The sequence below is a fragment of the Ranitomeya imitator genome, chromosome 3 (assembly GCF_032444005.1).
Source record: "Ranitomeya imitator isolate aRanImi1 chromosome 3, aRanImi1.pri, whole genome shotgun sequence".
In the NCBI taxonomy this organism is placed as follows: Eukaryota; Metazoa; Chordata; class Amphibia; order Anura; family Dendrobatidae; genus Ranitomeya; species Ranitomeya imitator.
The window spans coordinates 330,195,574-330,223,561 of NC_091284.1; the positions used below are offsets into that span (position 1 = coordinate 330,195,574).

General features: G+C 46.0%; 1 protein-coding gene across 2 annotated transcripts in view; it reads left to right on the forward strand.

Moving 5' to 3' along the window:
- Positions 1-27,988, forward strand: part of FGR (FGR proto-oncogene, Src family tyrosine kinase) — a 469,300-nt gene that overhangs the window by 310,336 nt on the left and 130,976 nt on the right. For both annotated transcript variants that reach the window (XM_069756720.1, XM_069756721.1), the window contains exons 7-9: positions 9,264-9,419; positions 10,044-10,223; positions 10,433-10,509. In XM_069756720.1, the coding sequence (XP_069612821.1) occupies positions 9,264-9,419; positions 10,044-10,223; positions 10,433-10,509 (413 nt within the window). The remainder of the gene's footprint in view (positions 1-9,263; positions 9,420-10,043; positions 10,224-10,432; positions 10,510-27,988) is intronic.

Below are 27,988 nucleotides of genomic sequence, written 5' to 3' on the forward strand. Positions count from 1 at the left end.
TAATCTCAACCCTAACCTCAAACCTAACCCTAATCCCAATACACCCCTAATCACAACCCTAACCTTAACCCTAATCCCAAACCTAACCCTAATCCCAAGCGTAACCCTAATGCCAACCCTAACCCTAATACCAACCCTAATCCAAACCCTAAACCTAATCCCAGCTCTAACCCTAACTTTAGCCCCAACCCTAGCCCTAACTTTAGCCCCAACCCTAACCCTAGCCCTAAGGCTACTTTCACACTTGCGTTGTTTGGCATTCCGTCGCAATCTGTCGTTTTGGACAAGAAACGGATCCTGCAAATGTGCCCGCAAGATGCGTTTTTTGCCCATAGTATTGCCGACGGATCGTGACGGATGGCCACACGTCGCGTCCGTCGTGCACTGGATCAGTTGTGTTTTGGCGGAGCGTCGGCACAAAAAAACGTTCAATGAAACTTTTTTTGTACGTCGCATCCGCCATTTCTGACCGCGCATGCGTGGCCGTAACTCCGCCCCCTCCTCCCCAGGACATAGATTGGGCAGCGGATGCGTTGAAAAACTACAGCTGCTGCCCACGTTGTGCACAATTTTTACAACGTGCGTCGGTATGTCGGGCCGACGCATTGCGACGGCCCCGTACCGACGTAAGTGTGAAAGAAGCCTAACCCTAAATTTAGCCCCAACCCTAACCCTAAATTTAGCCCCAACCCTAGCCCTAACCCTAGCCCTAACCCTACCCCTAACCCTACCCCTACCCCTAACCTAACCCTACCCCTAACCCTACCCCTAACCCTAACCTAACCCTACCCCTAACCCTAACCTAACCCTACCCCTAACCTAACCCTAGCCGTAACCCTACCCCTAACCTAACCCTACCCCTAACCTAACCCTAGCCGTAACCCTACCCCTAACCTAACCCTAGCCCTAACCCTACCCTAACCCTAACCCTACCCCTACCCCTAACCCTACCCCTAACCCTACCCCTAACCTAACCCTAGCCCTAACCCTACCCCTACCCCTAACCCTAACCCTACCCCTAACCCTACCCCTACCCCTAACCCTACCCCTAACCCTACCCCTAACCCTAACCATAATTTTAGCCCTAACCGCTGTTCTCCTGCCGGCCGGCAGATGGAGACAGATGGCGGGCGCACTGGGCATGCGTCCGCCATGTTCTTCTGCCGGCGGCCAGGAGGAGCAGCAAGAGGATCCAGGGACCTAGGTGAGTATGCTAGGGTCCCCGAATCCCCCTATTTCTCTGTCCTCTGATGTGCGATCACATCAGAGGACAGAGAATTACACTTTACTTTTTTTTTTTTTTTTTTTGCGGTCGCCGGTAAACAGTTAATTACCGGCGATCGCAAAACAGGGGTCGCTAAAACCGACCCCCGATCATGCTCTTTGGGGTCTCGGCTACCCCAGGCAGCCGAGACCCCAAAGATTCTCCCGGTGCCGGCCGGCGGGCGCACTGCGCATGCGCCCGCCATTTTGAAGATGGCGGCGCCCACCGGGAGACACGAGGAGCATCGGGGGAGCTAGGTGAGTATTGGGGGGCCACCTGGGACCCCTTTTCTCTGTCCTCCGATGTGCGATCACATCGGAGGACAGAGAAATTAAAAAGAGATCGCTTTTTTTTTTTTTTTTGCGATCGCCGGTAAACGGTTAATTACCGGCGATCGCAAATGCGGGGAGGGTTAAAAACCCCCCGAATCATGTTCTCTGGGGTCTCGGCTACCCTCGGCAGCCGAGACCCCGGAGAAAATCGGCCTGTGGGGGGCGCTATACACTTTTTCCACAGCGCCGTTAATTAACGGCGCTGTGGTTTAAGTACCCTTAGCGGCCGCCGTTAAAAGGCGTATCGGCGGTCGCTAAGGGGTTAAATACTACATTGTAATGTGAATTTTCAAAATGGAAAATTAGAAAATCTATATTCAGAAAAATATTTTTATCATTTAAAAAGTTAATTCTTCATTTACTTTATGATTGATATCTAATACAATTAAAAAAGTAAAAAATACATTGTTACAAAATCTGCTCTGTATGTCTTGAAAATTGTTAATACATTACATGCAACAGTCGACAGGAAGCAAAAGTCCGTGGACTGTATGTTTGATTATGAAACGCTGCCATGTTTCAAGGTAAAAAATACTTTAAAAGTCACTGGAGACCAAGCCACACTGATGACTGGTCAAAATGGCAGGTCCCCAGCCGGTTCTCCCTGCAAGCCTCCATTTAGTGACGGGTCTCTCCCTCAGGGGTGGATTAAGTGTAGCCAGGGCCCCGGGCTGTTCAGACACTGTGGGCCCCCCGGTCATGTGATGGGGGTCATGTGACGGGGTCATGATATACCTGAACCAGATTATTCCAGAAAAATGGCCAGGCCCTACTCTACTGTAACCTATTAAATATTTGTTAAACTATGCAATACAGTTTAGGTATATTTTGACCAATATCACATACAAGGAACAAATACCACCGCACCATGACCAGACCACAAATTACAACCACAGTGATCGAATAATATCACATACAAGGAACAATTACCACCGCACCATGTCAAGACCCCATATTACCACCGCTTGGTGACCAAATAGCACATACAAGGGACAAATACCACAACACCATTTCCAGACCACATATTACCACCACATAGTGACTGAATAGTACAATACTGATCAGTAATAAATAAAAAAAATAAAAAAAAACAATACTATCACCATAACTGCCAGTATTCACAGGAGATCTGTACTTAGTATGCAGTGTCTGTGTAGAGGTAATACAGAGATCACTGGTGGTATTATACACAGGAGCTCTGTATATAATGTATAGGTAATACAGTGATCACTGGTGGTATTATACACAGGAGCTCTGTATATAATGTATAGGTAATACAGTGATCACTGGTTGTATTATACAAAGGAGCTCTGTATATAATGTATAGGTAATACAGTGATCACTGGTGACATTATACACAGGAGCTCTGTATATAATGTATAGGTAATACAGTGATCACTAGTGACATTGTACACAGGACCTCTGTATATAGTATACAGTATATAGTGTCAATGTATAGGTAACACTGATTCACCAGTGACATCTCTAGGTGAAGTCCTTCATCTTTCATCCAGCACAGACCGCCATCATTTCTTCCAGCCAGGACTCGTTTCTGCAGGAAATAACACAGTTATCTCAAGCTCCGCTTGCAGAACACATTACTTAATTTTTCACAACTTCTACATTACACCACATGAAGAAAAAAAGGCGACATAGTGTCACTCTGCACAGTAACAGGACCGCCCCCCCATTTAAAACAGTATACTCAAAAAATAAAATAAATACATCACTGCAGTAATAATATCCCTTAATTAACCCCTATGGTAATAATATTCCCCATCCTGGCCTCATTTATCTCATTCCTGGCTCCAGCCATTTGTTCTCGCATCCTGCCCTCATGAGTATCCATTCTACCACATATGATCTCCCCATCCTGCCCCATCTGTCTCCATCGTATCCATTCTGCCCCATGATCCAATCCTGCCCCATGTCTTTCATTCTGCGCCGTGTCTCCAATCATGCCCCGTATCTACATTCTGCCCATTCCTCCAGTCCTACCACCATTGTGTCCAGCAATCTGCCCCAGTGTGTGCAGCATATTACATATTACCCCCAGTGTGTCCAGCATGTTACCCCCAGTATGTCTAGCATATTGCCCCAGTGTCCAGCAATCTGCCCCAGTGTGTCCAGCATTGCCCCCAGACAGTGTGTCCAGCAATCTGCTCCAGTGTCTGACTCCAGCATATTGCCCCCAGTGTGTCCAGCAATCTGCCCCAGTGTGTCCAGCATTGCCCCAGACAGTGTGTCCAGCAATCTGCCCCATTGTGTCCATCAATCTGCCCCAGAGTGTCCAGCATATTACCCCCAGTGTGTCCAGCAATCTGCCCCAGTATGTCCAGCATATTGCCCCAGTGTGTCCAGCATTGCCCCCAGACAGTGTGTCCAACATTGCCCCCAGTGTGTCCAGCAATCTGCCCCAGTATGTCCAGCAATCTGCCCCAGTGTGTCCAGCATATTACCCCCAGTGTGTCCAGCATATTACCCCCAGTGTGTCCAGCAATCTGCCCCAGTATATCCAGCATATTGCCCCAATGTGTCCAGCATTGCCCCCAGTGTGTCCAGCAATTTGCCCCAGTGTGTCCAGCAATCTGCCCCAGTGTGTCCAGCATATTACCCCCAGTGTGTCCAGCATATTACCCCCAGTATGTCCAGCATATTTCCCCAGTGTGTCCAGCATTGCCCCCAGACAGTGTGTTCAGCAATCTGCCCCAGTGTCTGACTCCAGCATATTGCCCCCAGTGTGTCCAGCAATGTGCCCCAGAGTGTCCAGCATTACCCCAGACAGTGTGTCCAGCCGTCTGCCCCAGTGTGCCCAGCAATCTGCCCCAGTGTGTCCAGCATATTACCCCCAGTGTGTCCAGCATATTACCCCCAGTGTGTCCAGCAATCTGCCCCAGTATGTCCAGCATATTGCCCCAGTGTGTCCAGCATTGCCCCCAGATAGTGTGTCCAGCAATCTGCCCCAGTGTGTCCAGCATATTACCCCCAGTGTGTCCAGCAATCTGCCCCAGTGTGTCCAGCATATTACCCCCAGTGTGTCCAGCAATCTGCCCCAGTATGTCCAGCATATTGCCCCAGAGTGTCCAGCATTGCCCCCAGACAGTGTGTCCAGCAATCTGCCCCAGTGTGTCCAGCATATTACACCCAGTGTGTCCAGCAATCTGCCCCAGTATGACCAGCATATTGCCCCAGAGTGTCCAGTATTGCCCCCAGTGTGTCCAGCAATCTGCCCCTGTATGTCCAGCATATTGCACCAGTGTGTCCAGCATTGCCCCCAGACAGTGTGTCTAGCAATCTGCCCCAGTGTGTCCAGCATATTGCCCTCAGTGTGTCCAGCATATTACCCCTAGTGTGTCCAGCAATCTGCCCAGTGTGTCCAGCATATTACCCCCAGTGTGTCCAGCAATCTGCCTCAGTATATCCAGCATATTGCCCCAGAGTGTCCAGCATTGCCCCCATTGTGTCCAGCAATCTGCCCCAGTATGTCCAACATATTGCCCCAGTGTGTCCAGCATTGCCCCCAGACAGTGTGTCCAGCAATCTGCCCCAGTGTGTCCAGCATATTACCCCAAGTGTGTCCAGCAATCATCTGCTCCAGTGTCTCCCGCATTGCCCCAGTGTCTCCAGCATTGCCCCAGTGTCTCCAGCATTGCCCCAGTGTCTCCAGCAATCATCTGCTCCAGTGTGTCCTCCAGCATTGCCCCCAGTGTGTCCAGCAATCGTTAGGTTAGTAAAAAACAAAAAAACAAACCGAGTTCTCCTCACCTGACCAGCGCTCCAGGCGGCGAGCTCCCCCCAGCAGCGCGCACTCGCCAGCGACTGACAATGACGTCAGACGCCGGCGACGTGTGCGCTGCGCATGTGGCCGACTTCAGCTGCCAGCCTCCAATTGGCTGGCGGCTGTTGTTAACTATTGATGTGCGGGCGCGCCCGCACGTCAATAGGAAACCGCCGCAGTGCCGGTAGGGGCCCAGTGAGCAGATGAGACGGGGCCCAATGCGGGCCCCCTCTCTCTGCCCACCGGGCCCATAAATGATACACCAGTCTGGGCACGGGCAGTAATGCCCTGATGGCGGCGGGCGATCTGTGCGGTAGCTCAGGGCCCCCCACACCACTGGGCCCTGGGCTACTGCCCATATTGACCCTCTTATAATCCGCCCCTGCTCTCCATATGCGTGTGTATAAGGAAAGACCTGTTGATTATTGACAGCAAGTGGGGAGAAGCCCCCGGGGACCGTCTTCTTCAGCTAGTCACCCATGTGTTTCAGTTAAACATATGTGGCACCCCAGGAGTTCAGGTAACACAGTAGTGCTGCCTTCCTCTCGGGAAGGTAGTGATATGCCTGGAAGCAAGAGGGATCTCTTTGGCAGGTAAATCACACACACAACACCTTCTGAATCCAGGCCAGGAGGGGGAGCTCAAAACCCTGTTTTAGGGCAGCTTCCCTGGATAAAGATCCTGGTCTGTTGGAGGAGTCAGACAGTCGGTCAAGAGAGACCAGAGGAGACAGTTGGTCGTGAGAGACCAGTGAGTTCAGTTTAGTCTGGAGAGCAGACAGGAAAGGAGCAGAGGAAATATTTCAGGACTCAAGGAGGCTGTGAGGGGCTTCCTAGGAGCCAAAGCGCAGAAACCAGGTACTGGGAGCCCGAGGCTAGAGTGGAACCGTAGGACACACAGCAAAATCAGAGGGCACAGAACTACAGGTATACTGTCCAAATTAAGCCTGTGGTACAGCAGCACTCTGGAGCCTGGAGTCACAGTGCAGAGACCCCAGAAGGAACGGCTCAAGCTGCCTACCATACAGGTACCTGTCCCAGGACAGGGGAAAGAACCAGGACCTTGTTAGGACATTACAGACAGCAAGGGACTATAGCAAGCGCAAAGTGGAAGGCTCCCAACCTGACTTGCCAAGAGGATTCCACTTGTTTCCGGGCTGCCTGGAGTCCTATTGTACCTGTTGCCGCTACCCTGGACTGTGGCCTGCCAACTACAGTAAACCAGGTAAAGACTTTACAACTTGTGTCCTTTGCTCATTGCCCAGCATACATCATTATCGCCATACACTATATGACCCCTGGGGACCCCGCTTCACCTGTGGGAAGCGTCACCATCATTGCTGCAACAACATCTCCCAGAGGACCCCTTTGAAGCAGCGTTGGTCCCACTATTGACCAAACTCCACAGGTGGCTTCATGGCAGACTTATTCACAATTCCCCTTTAAAGACCGTTCCCCTTTATAGTGAGCGCTCAGGGCACGGACCGGGTCACAGCCACTGTGATTTTCCCTTTAAGAAGTGACCGGACCTGGTGCTGAGTACCCCAGGCCCTGGTAGGGTGACTCACATACTTAGCTGAAATCATCCAGCTAGTGTCTGATACATGCTGTCCAATCCAATACTGTATCAGGTATCAGCTTCCCTTTAACCCCTTTACGACGTATGACGTATAGGTATGTCATAGGGCACCTCCCTCCCTTTGATGCGGCTCCAGCTCTGAGCCCACATCTTTTCAGGCACATGATAGTTGATCTGATCAGCTGTCATGTGCCTTTAACAGCCGCAAGTGGAATCGCAATCCAACTGCCGCAATGTCGCTTTCAATCTCTGACTGTGGCATTTAACATGAGTGCACCAGAAGCGCGTCACAAACCGTGCCCATTGACGCCCTTGTCAAATGATCACGGGGCGCCGATGGGTTGGCATGACAACCAGGGATCTGCAGGAGACCCCCGTACTTGTCATTGCAGATCTGCTATGAATGCTGCTCCTTGGCCAACGCTCATAGCAGATGATGATTTTTGCTGCACATAGCAGGACAAAAACCCTGCTATGTGTAGCACAAGCGACCAGAAAATTGCAGCTTCAAGTTTCCTAAATAGACTATTGAAGCAAGTAAAAAATAGAAAAATATGTTGTAAAAAATTAAAAATCTAAAAGTTCAAAATAAAACAATAAACAAAATGTCCAAAGTACACATATTTGGTATCGCCGTGTTCAGAATCGCCCGATCTATCAAAATATAAAAATAATTAATCCTATTGATAAACAGCATAATGAGAAAAAAAATAAAACCGCCAGGATTGCAGTTTTTTTGTTTGCCACAACATTGCAATAAAATGCAATAACAGTTGATCAAAACATTGTATCTAACCAAAAATGGTATCAATAAAAATGTAAGCTCAGCGTGCAAAAAATAAGCAAGTACTCAGCCCTAGACCCCGAAAAGTGAAAACGCTACGGGTCTCGGAAAATGGTGGCTTTTTTTTTCTTTTTTTACAAACTTTGGATTTTTTTTCACCACTTAAATAAAAAAAGAAGCTATACATATTTGGTGTCTATGAATTTTAATGACCTGGAGAATCATAATTGCAGGTCTTTTTAGAATTTATTGAGCTTGTGGTGAAGTATGTGTATATATATCTATATGTGTGTAGTGACATATGTGTGACTAGTGATAATGTAACATCTGTCCTGAAGTCGCACCTAGGTGTTAATAGGTACTTCCTTGGGACTAGTAGAAATTGTGTCTCCATATCTCACCAGGAGGTCTGGCTAGGGCCAAGAGGGGGAGGGGAGATGTTAATTGCGGCCTGAGGTTAGCTATTCCTGGGAACCATCTCACAAGTGTCTCCAGAGGAAAATAATATATATTCGTTAGTAGAGCGGCCATACCCAATCAAACAGACCGCAATTATGATATTAACCTGGGGGGCCGGTCTAGAAACCTGACCTCAGACCAAAGTTATAAATTTAGGCTGCAGACAGAGAATTGTGTTCACATGATGGGGGCAGCCTGAGAAGCTGGTGTGATCCAATCTATAATTGTTCTACCCTCAGGGAGCAGAAGCAACTACCAGTTAGATAATTTCTGTAACTTCTCCTCTTTATTTTATACTGTTTTTGCATAAGTTGTATGTCTTTTTATTATCATATTTTTATACCTTTTTCTTATTGTAAGCACTGACCCTTTTGTTATTAAAGTATAAAACTTTAACAAGTTGAACCTTGAATGTTCTAAAAGAATCCATAGCCTAAGGTGTGTGAGCCTTATGAGTGATAGACATTACTAGTATTAATAGTCTGGGACTCATCGCCCGTGTATTCGGTGAGTAGTGGCAGCGTGTATGAGCGGGTGTGTTGCCTGGGTCGGTGTGTGATTTATGCTCCCATTACAGCATAGGACAGAGGTTGAATGCTGGACTGAGAGTGGGGAGATAGATTAACCCTTGCAGGCACAACCCCAAGTCACTTGTGAGAGTGGACACGTGACTAATTAGTGACACCGCGGAAAAGGGATCCGTGACAGAGCATGGTAAGGAAAAAAAGCATTGCAAAATTGCATGTTTTTTGGAAATTCGCCGCACTTTCCTTTTTTTCACATTTTCCCATAAACTATAAGATAAAACCAATGGTGTTGTTCAATAGTGCAACTTGTCCTGCAAAAAACAAGCCCTCACACGGTCATTTTGACGGAAAAATAAAAAAGTTATGGCTCTGGGAAGAAGGGGAGCACACAACAAAAATGGAAAATCCCAAAGTCGTGAAGGGGTTAAAGAGTTTAATAGAGCAATATATTCTTTTCACAGCTACACTTAAAAATTATATATATCTTTTGCACATCTGTTATAATCTTTATCTGTTTTTTGGTGTTTCCTCATATCCGCAGAATTCAATGATGGTCTGTGCCAACTGTTAACAAAACCTTGTGTCAACCTAAAGCCCCAAACAATGGGACTAGCAAAAGATGCCTGGGAAATAGGAAGAGAGTCTATCACTCTTGATAAAAAGCTGGGACAGGGCTGCTTTGGAGATGTATGGAAAGGTAAGACTTCTCAGATTTGGGAGGTCATTTCTGCACTCTTTGTGGTTATTGTTCAATCATGATGACAAAAGGACAACAGCTCTGATTGTCAAGGTCCACATTAATTTATGGAATATGAAGTGTCCTAATGGGTAAACCTACCCTAAATAGGCATTGTAGAAGGGATTCTCCATAGCTTCACATCCCTTTTAAGTTTATGCATTTACTGTTATATATTTAAGTTTTACTTGTTCTAAATTTATACTCTGTGCTTATCTTATGTTCACATTCTGGAGATTTGGTGTAGAAAATTTGTCTGATTTAGCTGATTCAGTCTTTCGGAGATCCATGCACATCTCGACGATATAATCTTATTCAGATGTTCCTCCAAAGCCTAGATGTTCCTGACTAACCCTTGGCTTCAATGTCAGGTCACCCTATACAAAGTTAGAGAGGGACCTGTAAAGCAAGGAGTGGCCAGCAGATCAATAAAATATAGATGCCTGCAATGAAGAAGCATGTCCATGATTCACTGCCTTGGTTTTCCTCCATAACACGATGGTTTTCTAACTTGGTATTTTCGTATGGAGATATCTACGTTAATTGCTATTTTCACATATTACACTCCCTTTCCACATTTACAAGGTACATGGAATGGTACAACAAATGTAGCTGTGAAGACCCTCAAGCCAGGCACTATGTCTCCTGAAGCATTTTTGGAGGAGGCTCAGATTATGAAGAAGCTTCGCCATGATAAACTAGTCCAGTTATATGCAGTTGTTTCTGAGGAACCCATATACATTGTCACTGAATATATGGCACAGGGTGAGTTTATAAAACAATAAGCTGACAGCATTGATAAATTAGATATGACATTTCTTCTAGTGACTGGTACTTCCCTGCACATGATACATTTCTTTAGTTTTTGCATGGTTTTCTCACAAAGTTTTGACTTTTGGGGGATATTTATCTTAAACTACTGTAAAATAAGGCTGCTAAAGATGGTCCAACATAAATCTGTTTTTTTTCTCTAGGAAGCCTACTAGAATACATGAAAGAAAAGGAAGGCCGATTTAAGAAGCTACCTGAGTTAGTGGATATGTCTGCACAGGTAAGTGGGTTCAGACTGATTACCTTCTATCTTAAGACAGTCTATAGAGCAGTTTTTAGAGGCGAAATATCTCCATAATTAGATGTAATAACAACACATCCCCTTAATGCATAAATGTTAGGGAATAAGGAGGATCCATTGCAAAAAAAAAATTTTTTAAAGTTAAATTTTTAATGATTTATATTTAAAAAAGTATAATATTAAAAATTCAAGCAGGTAGAACAATATTATATCCAAGGTGGTACTCTGACATCAATAATCCAATGGATAAATTTTGTACAAAGATGTTATATATTGAATATTCAAATGATCAGGAAATGTTAAATTTAGACTATATAGTCCAGACTCAGTTGAGCATATACAGATGTACTCATAACTAGTGTTGAGCATTCCGATACTGAAATATCCGGTATTGACCGATATTCGCTGTATCGGAGTTCTGATACTGAGTTCCGATACTTTTAGAATATCGAATACCGGAATTGAAAGTTACCATAATGCAATGAGCCAGTTTGATTTTATTCAGCCAATAAGGATCCTAAGAAGTGTGGGCACATCCTCTTAGGCATGTTAACTAATGGCATGGCTGTGATTGGCTGCTGAAATGATGTCATGATGCACTATAATGGAGTGTGGGCGGTGTGTGGGTGGAGACTGCGTGTCTGTGTGTGCAGGGTCTGTGCGGGCCTGCCGGGGGTCTGAGCGGGCCTGCCGGGGGTCTGTGTGGGCCTGCCGGGGGTCAGTGCAGGCCTGCCAGGGGTCTGTGCGGGCCTCTCGGGGGTCTGTGCAGGCCTGCCGGGGTTCTGTGCGGGCCTGCCAAGGGTCTGTGCGGGCCTGCCGGGGGTCTGTGCGGGCCTGTCGGGGGTCTGTGCGGGCCTCTCGGGGGTCTTTGTGTGTGTGCAGGCATCATCCGATTGGACTACAAGTCCCATCGGGTTATGCCTGCTATAATGACAGTGATTGACACATTAGCCAATGATGAGACAGTAGTCCCATCATCCGGCTAATGTGTTGAATGTAAAAAAAAAACCACAAACATACATGCAACATACATACAACATACTATATACTACATACATACTACATACATACTACGTACATACAACATACATACTACATACATACATCCATACATACAACATACTATATACTACATACATACTACATGCATACTACATACATACAACATACATGCTACATACATACATACAACATACCACATACATACAACATACATACAACATACTACATACATACAACATACATGCTACATACATACATACAACATACCACATACATACAACATACATACAACATACTACATACATACAACATACATACATACAACATACTACATATGCAGTTTTGGTGCAGTTTATGATGCGTTTTTGATGCAGGTTTTGTTGCAGTTTTGATGCAGTTTTTGGTGTGGTTTTGATGCAGTTTTTGGAAACAAATAAAAAAACTCAGTTTCATACGTTTTTCGCCGGATCCGTCGCTGTGCGTTTTTTCGCTGGACAGAAAAACCATTCCTCTGTATGTGTTTTCCGTCTGGCGGAAACAGCTTTTTTTGACGGATCCAGCAAAAAACGGATGAAACGTGTGGCCATCAGGCGCAATCCGGCACTAATACAACTCTATGAGAAAAAACGGATCCAGCAGATAAAAAAAGGATCAGTTTTTTCAAAAATCGCCGGATTGTGCCTGACAGCAAAAACCAGATATGTGAAATTAGATAGATATATGGATAGAAACATCTATGTATCTATAGATATATCTATAGATACAAAAAAGAAGAAGGCAGCACTCCATTTTTTCTTTATCAAGTGTGCAAGATTTAATCAGACCCACATGTCTGTACTATATATGTACTAGATAGATATATGTCTATGTACTAGATAGATACAGTGGGGCAAAAAAGTATTTAGTCAGTCAGCCATAGTGCAAGTTCCACCACTTAAAAAGATGAGAGGCGTCTGTAATTTACATCATAGGTAGACCTCAACTATGGGAGACAAACTGAGAAAAAAAAATCCAGAAAATCACATTGTCTGTTTTTTTAACAATTTATTTGCATATTATGGTGGAAAATAAGTATTTGGTCAGAAACAAAATTTCATCTCAATACTTTGTAATATATCCTTTGTTGGCAATGACAGAGGTCAAACGTTTTCTGTAAGTCTTCACAAGGTTGCCACACACTGTTGTTGGTATGTTGGCCCATTCCTCCATGCAGATCTCCTCTAGAGCAGTGATGTTTTTGGCTTTTCGCTTGGCAACACGGACTTTCAACTCCCTCCAAAGGTTTTCTATAGGGTTGAGATCTGGAGACTGGCTAGTCCACTCCAGGACCTTGAAATGCTTCTTACGAAGCCACTCCTTCGTTGCCCTGGCGGTGTGCTTTGGATCATTGTCATGTTGAAAGACCCAGCCATGTTTCATCTTCAATGCCCTTGCTGATGGAAGGAGGTTTGCACTCAAAATCTCACGATACATGGCCCCATTCATTCTTTCATGTACCCGGATCAGTCGTCCTGGCCCCTTTGCAGAGAAACAGCCCCAAAGCATGATGTTTCCACCAGCATGCTTTACAGTAGGTATGGTGTTTGATGGATGCAACTCAGTATTCTTTTTCCTCCAAACACGACAAGTTGTGTTTCTACCAAACAGTTCCAGTTTGGTTTCATCAAACCATAGGACATTCTCCCAAAACTCCTCTGGATCATCCAAATGCTCTCTAGCAAACTTCAGACGGGCCCGGACATGTCCTGGCTTAAGCAGTGGGACACGTCTGGCACTGCAGGATCTGAGTCCATGGTGGCGTAGTGTGTTACTTATGGTAGGCCTTGTTACATTGGTCCCAGCTCTCTGCAGTTCATTCACTAGGTCCCCCCGCGTGGTTCTGGGATTTTTGCTCACCGTTCTTGTGATCATTCTGACCCCACGGGGTGGGATTTTGCGTGGAGCCCCAGATCGAGGGAGATTATCAGTGGTCTTGTATGTCTTCCATTTTCTAATTATTGCTCCCACTGTTGATTTCTTCACTCCAAGCTGGTTGGCTATTGCAGATTCAGTCTTCCCAGCCTGGTGCAAGGCTACAATTTTGTTTCCTGGTGTCCTTTGACAGCTCTTTGGTGTTCACCATAGTGGAGTTTGGAGTCAGACTGTTTGAGGGTGTGCACAGGTGTCTTTTTATACTGATAACAAGTTTAAACAGGTGCCATTACTACAGGTAATGAGTGGAGGAAAGAGGAGACTCTTAAAGAAGAAGTTACAGGTCTGTGAGAGCCAGAAATCTTGATTGTTTGTTTCTGACCAAATACTTATTTTCTACCATAATATGCAAATAAATTGTTAAAAAAACAGACAATGTGATTTTCTGGATTTTTTTTTCTCAGTTTGTCTCCCATAGTTGAGGTCTACCTATGATGTAAATTACAGACGCCTCTCATCTTTTTAAGTGGTGGAACTTGCACTATTGCTGACTGACTAAATACTTTTTTGCCCCACTGTATATCCATAGATAGGCCGATGTTGATTAATCAACATAAAGAAAAAAACGGTAAAAAAAAAACAGCGTGGGCTTCTGCGCAATTTTCTGCGCCAGAGGGGGAAAGCCGATGGCCGGGGGCCAATATTTGTAGCTTGGGAAGGGGTTAATACCCATGGCCCCTCCCAGGCTATGAATATCAGCCCGCAGCTGTCTGCGTAGCCTTTACTGGCTATTAAAATAGGGGGACCCCCCTGAAAAATGACAGCTGTGGGCTGATATTCATAGCCTAGAGAGGAGCCATGGATACTGGTCCCCCCCGGCTACAAATACCAGTCCGCAGCCGCCCCAGAAATAGCGCATCTTAGCCCCTTTCTTCCCACTCCCGAGTATCCGTGGGATATGGGGTAAAAAGCGGTTAATGTCACCTTGCTATTGTAAGGTGACATTAAGCCGGGTTAATAATGGAGAGGCGTCAATAAGACGCCTATCCATTATTAATCCTAGAGTAGTGAAAGAGTTAAAAACAAAATAAAGACACAGCCAGAAAAAAGTATTTTATTATTCTTAATTTAACCATATTTGCCATACTTCACCGCTTGCAAAAAACGTAAAATAATAAACCGTATACTCCCTGTCCAAAACAGTCCAATTAATAACGATTGTCCCACGACGATCTCCCCTATAGAACAGTGACATCTGGTGATGTCACTGCTCTATAGGACCTCCAGTGACACACTGACAGGAGACAATGGCTCCTGCAGTGCATCACTGAGGGGTTACTGTAGTTCACTGGTCTCACTTTATGGCATTTGCTGCGTGTGAACTTTCTCACACAGCAATGCCAAAAGTGAGACTAGGGACTATTTTTTACAGTGGCGGAGGAATACAGTGAGGAAGGATACCTTCCTCCCGTCATTATATTCCTTGAGCCCTTAGAGAGCGGTCGCATCAGCTGATGCTGCTGCTCTCCACGGGAGTCGTCGTGGCACACTCGTGGATTTCTGCAGATCAGGGAGTATAGTGTTTGTTTGTTATATTAATATTTTTTACAGATGACACTGGCTTCGGTGATCAAAGTGACAAGTGAGGGTGAGTATGTACTCTATGTTATATGTACTGTATGTCTATATGTATGTATTGTATGAATGTACTGTATGTATGTATTGTATGTCTATATATATGTAGTATGTATGTTGTATGTTCTGTCATATATTGTATGTACTGTCATATGTTGTATGTTCTGTCATATGTTGTATGTACTGTCATATGTTGTATGTTGTATGCTCTGTCCTATGTTGTATGTTGTATGTACTGTTGTATGTTTTATGTTCTGTCATATGTTGTATGTTGTATGTACTGTCATATGTTGTATGTACTGTCATATGTTGTATGTTCTGTCATATGTTGCATGTTGTATGTACTGTCATATGTTATATGTTGTATGTTCTGTCATATGTTGTATGTTCTGTTGTATGTTCGTGTTTTTTTTTTTTTACATTCAACACATTAGCCGGATGATGGGACTACTGCTGTCCCATCATTGGCTAATGTGTCAATCACTGTCACTTGTAGTCCCATCGGACGATGCCTGCATGCGCACACACCCCCAAGGACCCCCCACAGCCCGCTGCAGACCCCTCACAGCCCGCCGCAGACCCCCGACAGCCTGGCACAGACCCCCCACAGCCTGGCACAGACCCCCCACAGCCCGCCGCAGACCAACGACAGCCTGGCACAGACCCCCCACAGCCCTGCACAGACCCCCACAGCCCGGCACAGACCCCCAGAGCCCGTCGCATACCCCCGACAGCCCGACACAGACCCCCCCACAGCCCGCCGTAGCCCCACGACAGCCCACCGCAGACCTCCAAAAGCTCACCGTAGACCCCCAAAAGCCCGGCACAGACCCCCAACAGCCCGGCACAGACCCCCAACAGCCCAGCACAGACCCCCCACAGCCCGGCACAGACCCCCAGCAGCCCCGCGATCCCTGCAGACCCTCGCAATCGCCGCACACTGACACGCACATTTTCCCCGCACACACAGTCTCCGCCCACGCACCAACCACACTCTGCCCACGCACTCTTCCCTCCTCCCGATCTGCAGCGTTTCTCACAGCAAAACCGCAGATCTTTTTTAACCTACAAGGAAAGAAAGGGTTTATTTTCATTCCGATATTTGTGTCCCATTGACTTGCATTGGTTTCCGGTATCGGAATCGGCGATATCCGATATTTTTTGGGTATCGGTCTGATCTAATCTGATCTAATATTTCCCGATATCGGAAGGTATCGCTCAACACTACTCATAACTAATTGTAAAGTGCTAGTGCTTTTGTTAATAAGCAAGAGCCCTGATTAGTGCAGATAAGTGTAATATTCATGGTAAGGCAGTCTGACAGTATTTAGTGGTAATTATCATTAAGTGACATTTCCATTGAAATGCTCCACTAGAGCAGAGGAGGGGTTACAGGGTAAATCAAGCCAAAGGTAAACATACAGTATGTATATATATATATATATATATATATATATATATATATATATATACTATATGATTGTCTAAGGGTCACGTCTGTCTGTCTGTCTGTCCTTCTGTCACGGTTATTCATTCGCTGACTGGTCTCGCCAGATGCCTGTCATGGCTGCCGTGACCAATCAGCGACGGGCACAGTCCGGAAGAAAATGGCCGCTCCTTACTCCCCGCAGTCAGTGCCTGTTGCCCGCATACTCCCCTCCAGTCACTGCTAACACAGGGTTAATGCAGGCGGTAACGGACCGCGTTATGCCGCGGGTAACGCACTCCATTACCGCTGCTATTAACCCTGTGTGTCCCCATCTTTTTACTATTGACGCTTCCTATACGGCATCAATAGTAAAAAATTTAATGTTAATAATAATAATAATCTTTATTTTTATATAGCGCTAACATATTCCGCAGCGCTTTACATTTTTGCACACATTATCATCACTGTCCCCAATGGGGCTCACAATCTAAATTCCCTATCAGTATGTCTTTGGAATGTGGGAGGAAACCGGAGTGCCCGGAGGAAACCCACGCAAACACGGAGAGAACATACAAACTCTTTGCAGATGTTGTCCTTGGTGGGGTTTGAACCCAGGACTCCAGCGCTGCAAGGCTACAGTGCTAACCACTGCGCCACCGTGCCGCCCATTAATGTTAAAAATAATTTAAAAAAAACCTGCTATACTCACCCTCTGTAGTCGCTCGCGCCTGTCGCCATCTTCCGTTGCAGGTTCCGGTGGCAAAGATGGCATGGGAGAAGGACCTGCCATGACGTCACGGTCATGTGACCGCAACGTCATAACAGGCCCTGCGCGCCTGCGCTAGAAAGACCTGCCATGACGTCACGGTCATGTGACCGTGACGTCATCACAGGTCCTGCGCTCATACCAACCCTGGGACCGGAAGCTGCCATGGACTACAAGGGGCCCTTGGAAAGGTGAGCATATGTTTATTTTTTATTTTTTAACCTGTGACAAATCTGGCTGGGCAATATACTACGTAGTTGGGCAATATACTACGTGGCTCTGTGCTGTATACTACTTCTCTGTGCAATATACTACGTGGCTCTGTGCTGTATACTACGTCACTGGGCAATATACTACGTAATTGGGCAATATACTACGTGACTGGCCAATATACTACATGGCTCTTTGCTGTATACTACGTCGCTGTGCAATATATTATGTGGCTCTGTGCTGTATACTACGTGACTGGGCAATATACTACGTAACTGGGCAATATACTACGTCACTGGGCAATATACTACGTCGCTGGGCAATATACTACGTGGCTGGGCAATATACTACGTCACTGGGCAATATACTACGTGGCTGGGCAATATACTACGTCACTGGGCAATATACTACGTGGCTGGGCAATATACTACGTGGCTGGGCAATATACTACATGACTGGGCAATATACTACGAGGCTGGGCAATATACTACGTAACTGGGCAATATACTATGTGGCTGGGCAATATACTACGTCACTGGGCAATATACTACGTGGCTGGGCAATATACTACGTGGCTGGGCAATATACTACATGACTGGGCAATATACTACGTGACTGTGCAATATACTACGTGGCTGGGCAATATACTACGTGGTTGGGCAATATACTACGTTGCTGGGCAATATACTACGTCGCTGGGCAATATACTATGTGGCTGGGCAATATACTACGTGGCTGGGCAATATACTACATGACTGGGCAATATACTACGTGATTGTGCAATATACTACGTGGCTGGGCAATATACTACGTGGTTGGGCAATATACTACGTGGCTGTGCAATATACTACGTGGCTCTGTGCTGTATACTACTTCTCTGTGCAATATACTACGTGGCTCTGTGCTGTATACTACGTCACTGGGCAATATACTACGTAATTGGGCAATATACTACGTGACTGGCCAATATACTACATGGCTCTTTGCTGTATACTACGTCGCTGTGCAATATACTATGTGGCTCTGTGCTGTATACTACGTGACTGGGCAATATACTACGTAACTGGGCAATATACTACGTCACTGGGCAATATACTACGTCGCTGGGCAATATACTACGTGGCTGGGCAATATACTACGTCACTGGGCAATATACTACGTGGCTGGGCAATATACTACGTCACTGGGCAATATACTACGTGGCTGGGCAATATACTACGTGGCTGGGCAATATACTACATGACTGGGCAATATACTACGAGGCTGGGCAATATACTACGTAACTGGGCAATATACTATGTGGCTGGGCAATATACTACGTCACTGGGCAATATACTACGTGGCTGGGCAATATACTACGTGGCTGGGCAATATACTACATGACTGGGCAATATACTACGTGACTGTGCAATATACTACGTGGCTGGGCAATATACTACGTGGTTGGGCAATATACTACGTTGCTGGGCAATATACTACGTCGCTGGGCAATATACTATGTGGCTGGGCAATATACTACGTGGCTGGGCAATATACTACATGACTGGGCAATATACTACGTGATTGTGCAATATACTACGTGGCTGGGCAATATACTACGTGGTTGGGCAATATACTACGTGGCTGGGCAATATACTACATGGCTGGGCAATATACTACGTGGGCTGTGCAATATACTACGTGGACATGCATATTCTAGAATACCCGATGCGTTAGAATCGGGCCACCATCTAGTATATATATATATATATATATATATACACATATACAGTTAGGTCCATATATATTTGGACAGAGACAACATTTTTCTAATTTTGGTTATCGACATTACCACAATGATTTTTAAACAAAACAATTCAGATGCAGTTGAAGTTCAGACTTTCAGCTTTCATTTGAGAGTATCCACATAATAATTGGATGAAGAGTTTAGGAGTTTCAGCTCCATAACATGTGCCACCCTGTTTTTAAAGGGACCAAAAGTAATTGGGCAGATTCAATAATTTTAAATGAAATGTTTATTTTTAGTACTTGGTTGAAAACCTTTTGCTGGCAATGACTGCCTGAAGTCTTGAACTCATGGACATCACCAGACGCTGTGTTTCCTCCTTTTTGATGCTCTGCCAGGCCTTCACTGCGGTGGTTTTCAGTTGCTGTTTGTTTGTGGGCCTTTCTGTCTGAAGTTTAGTCTTTAACAAGTGAAATGCTGCTCAATTGGGTTGAGATCAGGTGACTGACTTGGCCATTCAAGAATATTCCCCTTCTTTGCTTTAATAAACTCCTGGGTTGCTAAGGCTTTATGTTTTGGGTCATTGTCCATCTGTAGTATGAAACAACGACTAATCAGTTTTGCTGCATTTGGCTGGATCTGAGCACACAGTATGTCTCTGAATACCTCAGAATTCATTCGGCTGCTTCTGTCCTGTGTCACATCATCAATAAACACTTGTGACCCAGTGCCACTGGCAGCCATGCATGCCCAAGCCATCACACTGCCTCTGCCGTGTTTTACAGATGATGTGGTATGCTTTGGATCATGAGCTGTACCACGCCTTCACCATACTTTTCTCTTTCCATCATTCTGGTAGAGGTTGATCTTGGTTTCATCTGTCCAAAGAATGTTCTTCCAGAACTATGCTGGCTTTTTTAGATGTTTTTTAGCAAAGTCCAGTCTAGCCTTTTTATTCTTGATGCTTATGAGTGGCTTGCACCGTGCAGTGAACCTTCTGTATTTACTTTCATGCAGTCTTCTCTTTATGGTAGATTTGGATATTGATACGCCGACCTCCTGGAGAGTGTTGTTCACTTGGTTGGCTGTTGTGAAGGGGTTTCTCTTCACCATGGAGATTATTCTGCGATCATCCACCACTGTTCTCTTCCATGGGCGCCAAGGTCTTTTTGCATTGATGAGTTCACCAGTACTTTCTTTCTTTCTCAGGATGTACCAAACTGTAGATTTTGCCACTCCTAATATTGTAGCAATTTCTCAGATGGATTTTTTCTGTTTTCGCAGCTTAAGGATGGCTTGTTTCACCTGCATGGAGAGCTCCTTTGACCGCATGTTTACTTCACAGCAAAACCTTACAAATGCAGAACCACACCTCAAATCAACTCCAGGCCTTTTATCTGCTTAATTGAGAATGACATAACAAAGGGATTGCCCACAACTGTCCAAGAAATTACCATGGAGTCAATTGTCCAATTACTTTCGGTCCCTGTAAAAACAGGGTGGCACATGTTAAGGAGCTGAAACTCCTCAACCCTTCATCCAATTTTAATGTGGATACCCTCAAAAGAAAGCTGAAAGTCTGAACTTCAACTGCATCTGAATTGTTTTGTTTAAAATTCATTGTGGTAATGTCTATAACCAAAATTAGAAAAATGTTGTCTCTGTCCAAATACATATGGACCTAACTGTACTTAGCAAAAAAGTGTGAAACAACTGAAATTACGTCTTATATTCTAGGTTCTTCAAAGTAGCCACCTTTTGCTTTAATGACTGCTTTGCACACTCTTGGCATTCTCTTGATGAGCTTTAAGAGGTAGTCATCGGGAATGGTTTTCACTTCACAGGTGTGCCCTGTCAGGTTTTGTAAGTGGGATTTCTTGCCTTATAAATGGGGTTGGGACCATCAGTTGTGTTGTGCAGAAGTCTGGTGTATACACAGCTGATAGTCCTACTGAATAGACTGTTAGAACTTTTATTATGGCAAGAAAAAAGCAGCTATGTAAAGAAAAACGAGTGGCCATCATTACTTTAAGAAATGAAGGTCAGTCAGTCCGAAAAATTGGGCAAACTTTGAAAGTGTCCCCAAGTCCAGTGGCAATAAACATCAAGCGCTACAAAGAAACTGGCTCACATGAGGACCGCCCCAGGAAAGGAAGACCAAGAGTCACCTCTGCTTCTGAGGATAAGTTTATCCGAGTCACCAGCCTCAGAAATCACAGGTTAACAGCAGCTCAGATTAGAGGCCAGGTCAATGCCACACAGAGTTATAGCAGCAGACACATCTCTACAACAACTGTTAAGAGGAGACTTTGTGCAGCAGGCGTTCATGGTAAAATAGCTGCTAGGAAACCACTGCTAAGGACAGGCAACCAGCAGAAGAGACTTGTTTGAGCTAAAGAACACAAGGAATGGACATTAGACCAGTGGAAATCTGTGCTTTGGTCTGATGAGTCCAAATTTGAGATCTTTGGTTCCAACCACCGTGTCTTTGTGCGACACAGAAAAGGTGAACGGATGGACTCTACAGGCCTGGTTTGCACCGTGAAGCATGGACAAGGAGGTGTGATGGTGTGGGGGTGCTTTGCTGGTGACACTGTTGGGGATTTATTCAAAATTGAAGGCATACTTAACCAGCATGGCTACCTGTTGTGAATTCTGTGGCAGAGCTCCCTCCTGTGGTCACAAGTGGTACTTCGGCTGATTCTGTCTATGAGCTTCCGTTGGTGGAGGTGAGTGGTACTGCGGCTTCTGAAGTTCCTTCCTCAGGTGCTGTGGTGAAGTCGTTAGGTGCTGCTCTATTTAACTCTACCTAGTGCTTTGCTCCTGGCCTCCAGTCAATGTTCTAGTATTGGTCTTGCTTCCTCCTGGATCGTTCCTGTGGCCTGTCTGCTCTGCATAAGCTAAGTTTTGCTTGTGTTATTTTTGTTTGCTATTTTTTCTGTCCAGCTTGCTTAATTGGTTTTTCAGGCTTGCTGGAAGCTCTGGGACGCAGAGGGAGCACCTCCGTACCGTTAGTCGGTGCGGAGGGTCTTTTTGCCCCCTCTGCGTGGTTGTTTGTAGGGTTTTGTGTTGATCGCAAAGTTATCTTTCCTATCTTCGGTCTGTTCAGTAAGTTGGGCCTCACTTTGCTAAATCTATTTCATCTCTGCGTTTGTATTTTAATCTCTACTCACAGTCATTATATGTGGGGGGCTGCCTTTTCCTTTGGGGTATTTCTCTGAGGCAAGGTAGGCTTATTTTTGTATCTTAGGCCTAGCTAGTTTCTCAGGCTGTGCCGAGTTGCATAGGGAGCGTTAGGCGCAATCCACGGCTGCCTCTAGTGTGGTTGGATAGGATTAGGGATTGCGGTCAGCAGAGTTCCCACGTCTCAGAGCTCGTCCTATGTCTTTTGGTTATTGTCAGGTCACTTTGTGTGCTCTGAACTTCAAGGTCCATTGTGGTTCTGAATTACCTAATCATAACAGCTACCACAGCATCTTGCAGCAGCATGCTATTCCATCCGAGTTGGACCATCATTTATTTTTCAACAGGACATGGGCCCCAAACACACCTCCAGGCTGTGTAAGGGCTATTTCACCAAGAAGGAGAGTGATGGGGAGCTACGCCAGATGACCTGGCCTCCACAGTCACCATTCCTGAACCCAGTCGAGATGGTTTGGGGTGAGCTGGACCGCAGAGTGAAGGCAAAAGGGCCAACAAGTTCTAAGCATCTCTGGGAACTCCTTCAAGATTGTTGGAAGACCATTCCCGGTGACTACCTCTTGAAGCTCATCAAGAGAATGCCAAGAGTGTTCAAAGCAGTCATCAAAGCAAAAGGTGGCTACTTTGAAGAACCTAGAATATAAGACATATTTTCAGTTGTTTCACACTTTTTTGTTAAGTATATAATTCTACATGTGTTAATTCATAGTTTTGATGCCTTCAGTGTGAATGTACAATTTTCATAGTCATGAAAATACAGAAAAATCTTTAAATGAGAAGGTGTGTCCAAATTTTTGGTCTGTACTGCATGACCTCTTGCTCAACTAATATTCAGTAATTCCAATTTTATTCAGAATGGAGATTAACTATTTTTTTAACATAACAAATTGCAAGCTTTCGAGACTACTCTTCATCAACAAAGCTCCAACAAAGTGTTAATCCGGAAAACCGGGAAGCCCATTCAGTGCACAGGTAACTGCATGAACTGGTGCTGCAAGCATATATACAACAGTGAGGGCTCCGTGAGCCGAGGTGCCAGTCCAAAGAAATAGCCACAATGGATGAAAAAATTGAAAGGAACTGATGGCACTCACCGGTTAAAAAAACTTCTTTATTCCAATAATTTAAAACATCTGCATCAGGAGGATGGGAGCAGGAGTGGGATGGACGACAGCAGTTTCGCGCTGCAGTGGTACTTCTACTGGTCACAGCGCGAAAATGCTGTCATTCATTCCACTCCTCCTCCCCCCATCCTCCCGATGGTGATGTTTTAAAGCAGCACGGGCAGCACGGTGGCGCAGGGGATAGCACTGCAGCCTTGCAGCGCTGGAGTCCTGGGTTCTAATCCCACTCAGGACAACATCTGCAAAGAGTTTGTATGTTCTCTCCGTGTTTGCGTGGGTTTCCTCCGGGTACTCCGGTTTCCTCCCACATTCCAAAGACATACTGATAGGGAATTTAGATTGTGAGCCCCATTGGGGACAGCGATGATAATGTGTGCAAACTGTAAAGCGCTGCGGAATATGTTAGCGCTATATAAAAATAAAGATTATTATTATTATTATTAAAGTATTGGAATAAAGAAGTTTTTTTAACCGGTGAGTGCCATACGTTCCTTTCAATTTTTGTCTTCATCAGGAAAGACTAATGCAAAAGAAAGAAGGCAATAGATAAGACAAGTGACGAGAAGCAGAATTATCATTATGTGAGAGGAATAGACATAGATATTGGAACAGTTCAAAGATAAGGAAGTCTTAATGCTTTATGGTCCTCTGAATGGATCTGGTTCTGTGTTGTGATGACCCCAGAAGGTCTGAAGAGCAAATTCCTTAATTGATGTAAAAAGACATAAATCCATGCGACACATTCATTCCTGCAATGAGTGTGTCAAAGGTTATCATGAGTATATACTCCCAGACTCTTCTGTCTTTCTGAGATTTGAAATTACCTTTTAAAACAAGTAAAGTAATTTCATGTCCATGTTGCTATGACCGGGGATACAAAAATGTTTTGTTACCGGTAGGTCCATTCTTTTTTCTCTTATTGTGTGGCAATGAGAATTTAATCTTATTCTAAGTTTTTGCCGTCTCCTCCACATACAGACCCCCAGTTGGACATTTAGTACAAATAATTAAATACACCCCATTAGATGTGATGCAGCTGAAAGTTCCTGGGATCTTGTAGTCCTGATGTGAGTTGAGGATCTTTATCTTGTCCATGGTCATTATAAATAGACAAGTTTTACATTGTTTCTGGTTACAAGGAAAGGTACCTGCAGCTGTTGGAGAGGACAGGCAGCGTCTGACAATGATTCTTCTTAAATTTAAAGGTTGCCTAAAACACAGTAGTGGGGGGTCTGCAGAGGCGTAGCTAGAGCTTTTGCCGCCCGGGGCTGTTCCCGAGTTTGGCGCCCCCTCCCCCTCCCCCCCCCAGCTCAATACAGACAAAGGTTACCAAAAATGGTTTTCCTGTTTTGTAGAACTTAAACTGGGCCTAATGGTGTCACCCCCACATGCCACACCTGTGACTTAATACCACCACACCATGACCAGGCCACATAGTGACCGAATAATACTACATACAAGGGACAAATACCACCGCACCATTTCCAGACCACATATTACCACCACAGTGACTGAATACTACAATACTGATCAGTAATAAAAAAAAACCACAATACTATCACCATAAGTGCCAGTATTCACAGGAGATCTGTACTTAGTATGCAGTGTCTGTGTAGAGGTAATACAGAGATCACTGGTGACATTATACACAGGACCTCTATATAGTATACAGCGTATAGTGTCAGTGTATAGGTAACACTGACTCACCAGTGACGTCTCTAGGTGAAGTCCTTCATCTTTCATCCAGCACAGACCGCCATCATTCCTTCCAGCCAGGACTCGTTTCTGCAGGAAATAACACAGTTATCTCGAGCTCCGCTTGCAGAACACATTACTTAATTTTTCACAACTTCTACATTACACCACATGAAGAAAAAAAGGCGATATAGTGTCACTCTGCACAGTAACAGGACCGCCCCCCCATTTAAAACAGTATACTCAAAAAATAAAATAAATACATCACTGCAGTAATAATATCCCTTAATTATCCCCTATGGTAATAATATTCCCCACCCTGGCCCCGTTTATCTCATTCCTGGCTCCAGCCATATGTTGTCGTATCCTGCCCTCATGAGTATCCATTCTACCCCATATGATCTCCCCATCCTGCCCCACCAGCCTCCATCGTATCCGTCCTGCCCCATGATCCAATCCTGCCCCGTGTCTCCAATCATGCCCCGTATCTACATTCTGCCCATGCCTCAAGTCCTGCCCCCAGTGTGTCCAGCATATTACCCCCATGTTGTCCAGCAATCTGCCCCAGTGTGTCCAGCATATTACCCCCATGTTGTCCAGCAATCTGCCCCAGTGTGTCCAGCATATTACCCCCAGTGTGTCCAGCAATCTGCCCCAGTATGTCCAGCATATTACCCCCAGTGTGTCCAGCAATCTGCCCTCAGTGTGTCCAGCAATCTGCCCCAGTGTCCAGCCTTTCCCCAGTGTGTCCAGCAGTCTGCCCCAGTGTGTCCAGCATATTACCCCCAGTGTCCAGCATTGCCCCAGTATGTCCAGCATATTACCCCCAGTGTGTCCAGCAATCTGCCCCAGTGTCCAGCATTGCCCCAGTGTGTCCAGAAGTCTGCCCCAGGGTCTCCAGCATTGCCTCAATGTGTCCAGAAATCTGCCCCAGGGTCTCCAGTATTGCCCCAGTCTGTCCAGCAATCTGCCCCAGGGTCTCCAGTATTGCCCCAGTGTGTCCAGCAATCTGCCCCATGGTCTCCTGTATTGCCCCAGTGTGTCCAGCATTCTGCCCCATGGTCTCCAGTATTGCCCCGGTGTGTCCAGCAATCTGCCCCATGGTCTCCAGTATTGCCCCAGTATGTCCAGAAGTCTGCCCCAGGGTCTCCAGCATTGCCTCAATGTGTCCTGAAATCTGCCCCATGGTCTCCAGTATTCAGTGTGTCCAGCATTCTGCCCCATAGTCTCCTGTACTGCCCCAGTGTGTCCAGCATTCTGCCCCATGGTCTCCAGTATTGCCCCAGTGTGTCCAGCAATCTGCCCCATGGTCTCCTGTATTGCCCCAGTGTGTCCAGCTTTCTGCCCCATGGTCTCCAGTATTGCCCCGGTGTGTCCAGCAATCTGCCCCATGGTCTCCAGTATTGCCCCAGTGTGTCCAGCAATCTGCCCCATGGTCTCCAGTATTGCCCCAGTGTGTCCAGCATTCTGCCCCATGGTCTCCAGTATTGCCCCGGTGTGTCCAGCAATCTGCCCCATGGTCTCCAGTATTGCCCCAGTGTGTCCAGCAATCTGCCCCATGGTCTCCAGTATTGCCCCAGTGTGTCCAGCATTCTGCCCCATGGTCTCCAGTATTGCCCCAGTGTGTCCAGCATTCTGCCCCATGGTCTCCAGTATTGCCCCAGTGTGTCCAGCATTCTGCCCCATGGTCTCCAGTATTGCCCCAGTGTGACCAGCAATCTGCCCCATAGTCTCCTGTATTGCCCCAGTGTCTCCTGTATTGCCCCAGTGTGTCCAGCAATCTGCCCCATGGTCTCCTGTATTGCCCCAGTGTGTCCAGCAATCTGCCCCATAGTCTCCTGTATTGCCCCAGTGTGTCCAGCAATCTGCCCCATGGTCTCCTGTATTGCCCCAGTGTGTCCAGCAATCTGCCCCATGGTCTCCTGTATTGCCCCAGTGTGTCCAGCATTCTGCCCCATGGTCTCCAGTACTGCCCCAGTGTGTCCAGCAATCTGCCCCATGGTCTCCAGTATTGCCCCAGTGTGTCCAGCAATCTGCCCCATGGTCTCCAGTACTGCCCCAGTGTGTCCAGCAATCTGCCCCATGGTCTCCAGTATTGCCCCAGTGTGTCCAGCATTGCCCCAGCCCCAGACAGTCAGACATAAAGAAAAAAAAAAAAAAAGTAAAATCCTCACCTCTCCCGTTCCCAGCGCAGGTCCGGTGCAGTCAGCATCTCTCCGGCTCTGCGACGCTCAGGACAGAGAGGCAGAGCGGCGCGCACAGTAGTGACGTCATCGCGCCCTCTGCTCTGAGACGTCGCAGAGTCAGAGGACGCTGCAGCTGCCGGCGCCGCAGGAACCAGGAGAGGTGAGTATAGAGCGGGGGGCGGGGGCGGGGGCGGGACCCGGGGGTGGGGGGAGCTGGCCCTGGTCGTGGCGGCGGACGGCGCCGCCCGAAGATTTAAAGGGGCGTCTTTTTTTTTTTTTTTTTTTTTTTTTTTCCATCTTCTTCTCCTGCAGCGCCGGCCGCCCCCAGCATTGTGCCGCCCGGGGCGGACCGCCCCCCCCGCACCCCCCTTCCTACGCCACTGGGGGTCTGGAACAATGGATTGTAAGCGGGCATCTTTTTGTAGTAAAAGTTGTAATTTCCATGCAGCTCCCCTTAGCATCTCCAGATTTGGATTGTGGGTGAATACTAGAGGCACCCGATTAATTCTTCTTTAGCTTTGTAATGTAGCAGGTGATTCCTTGATATTCTGGTGGCTCTTGTAATTTACTTTT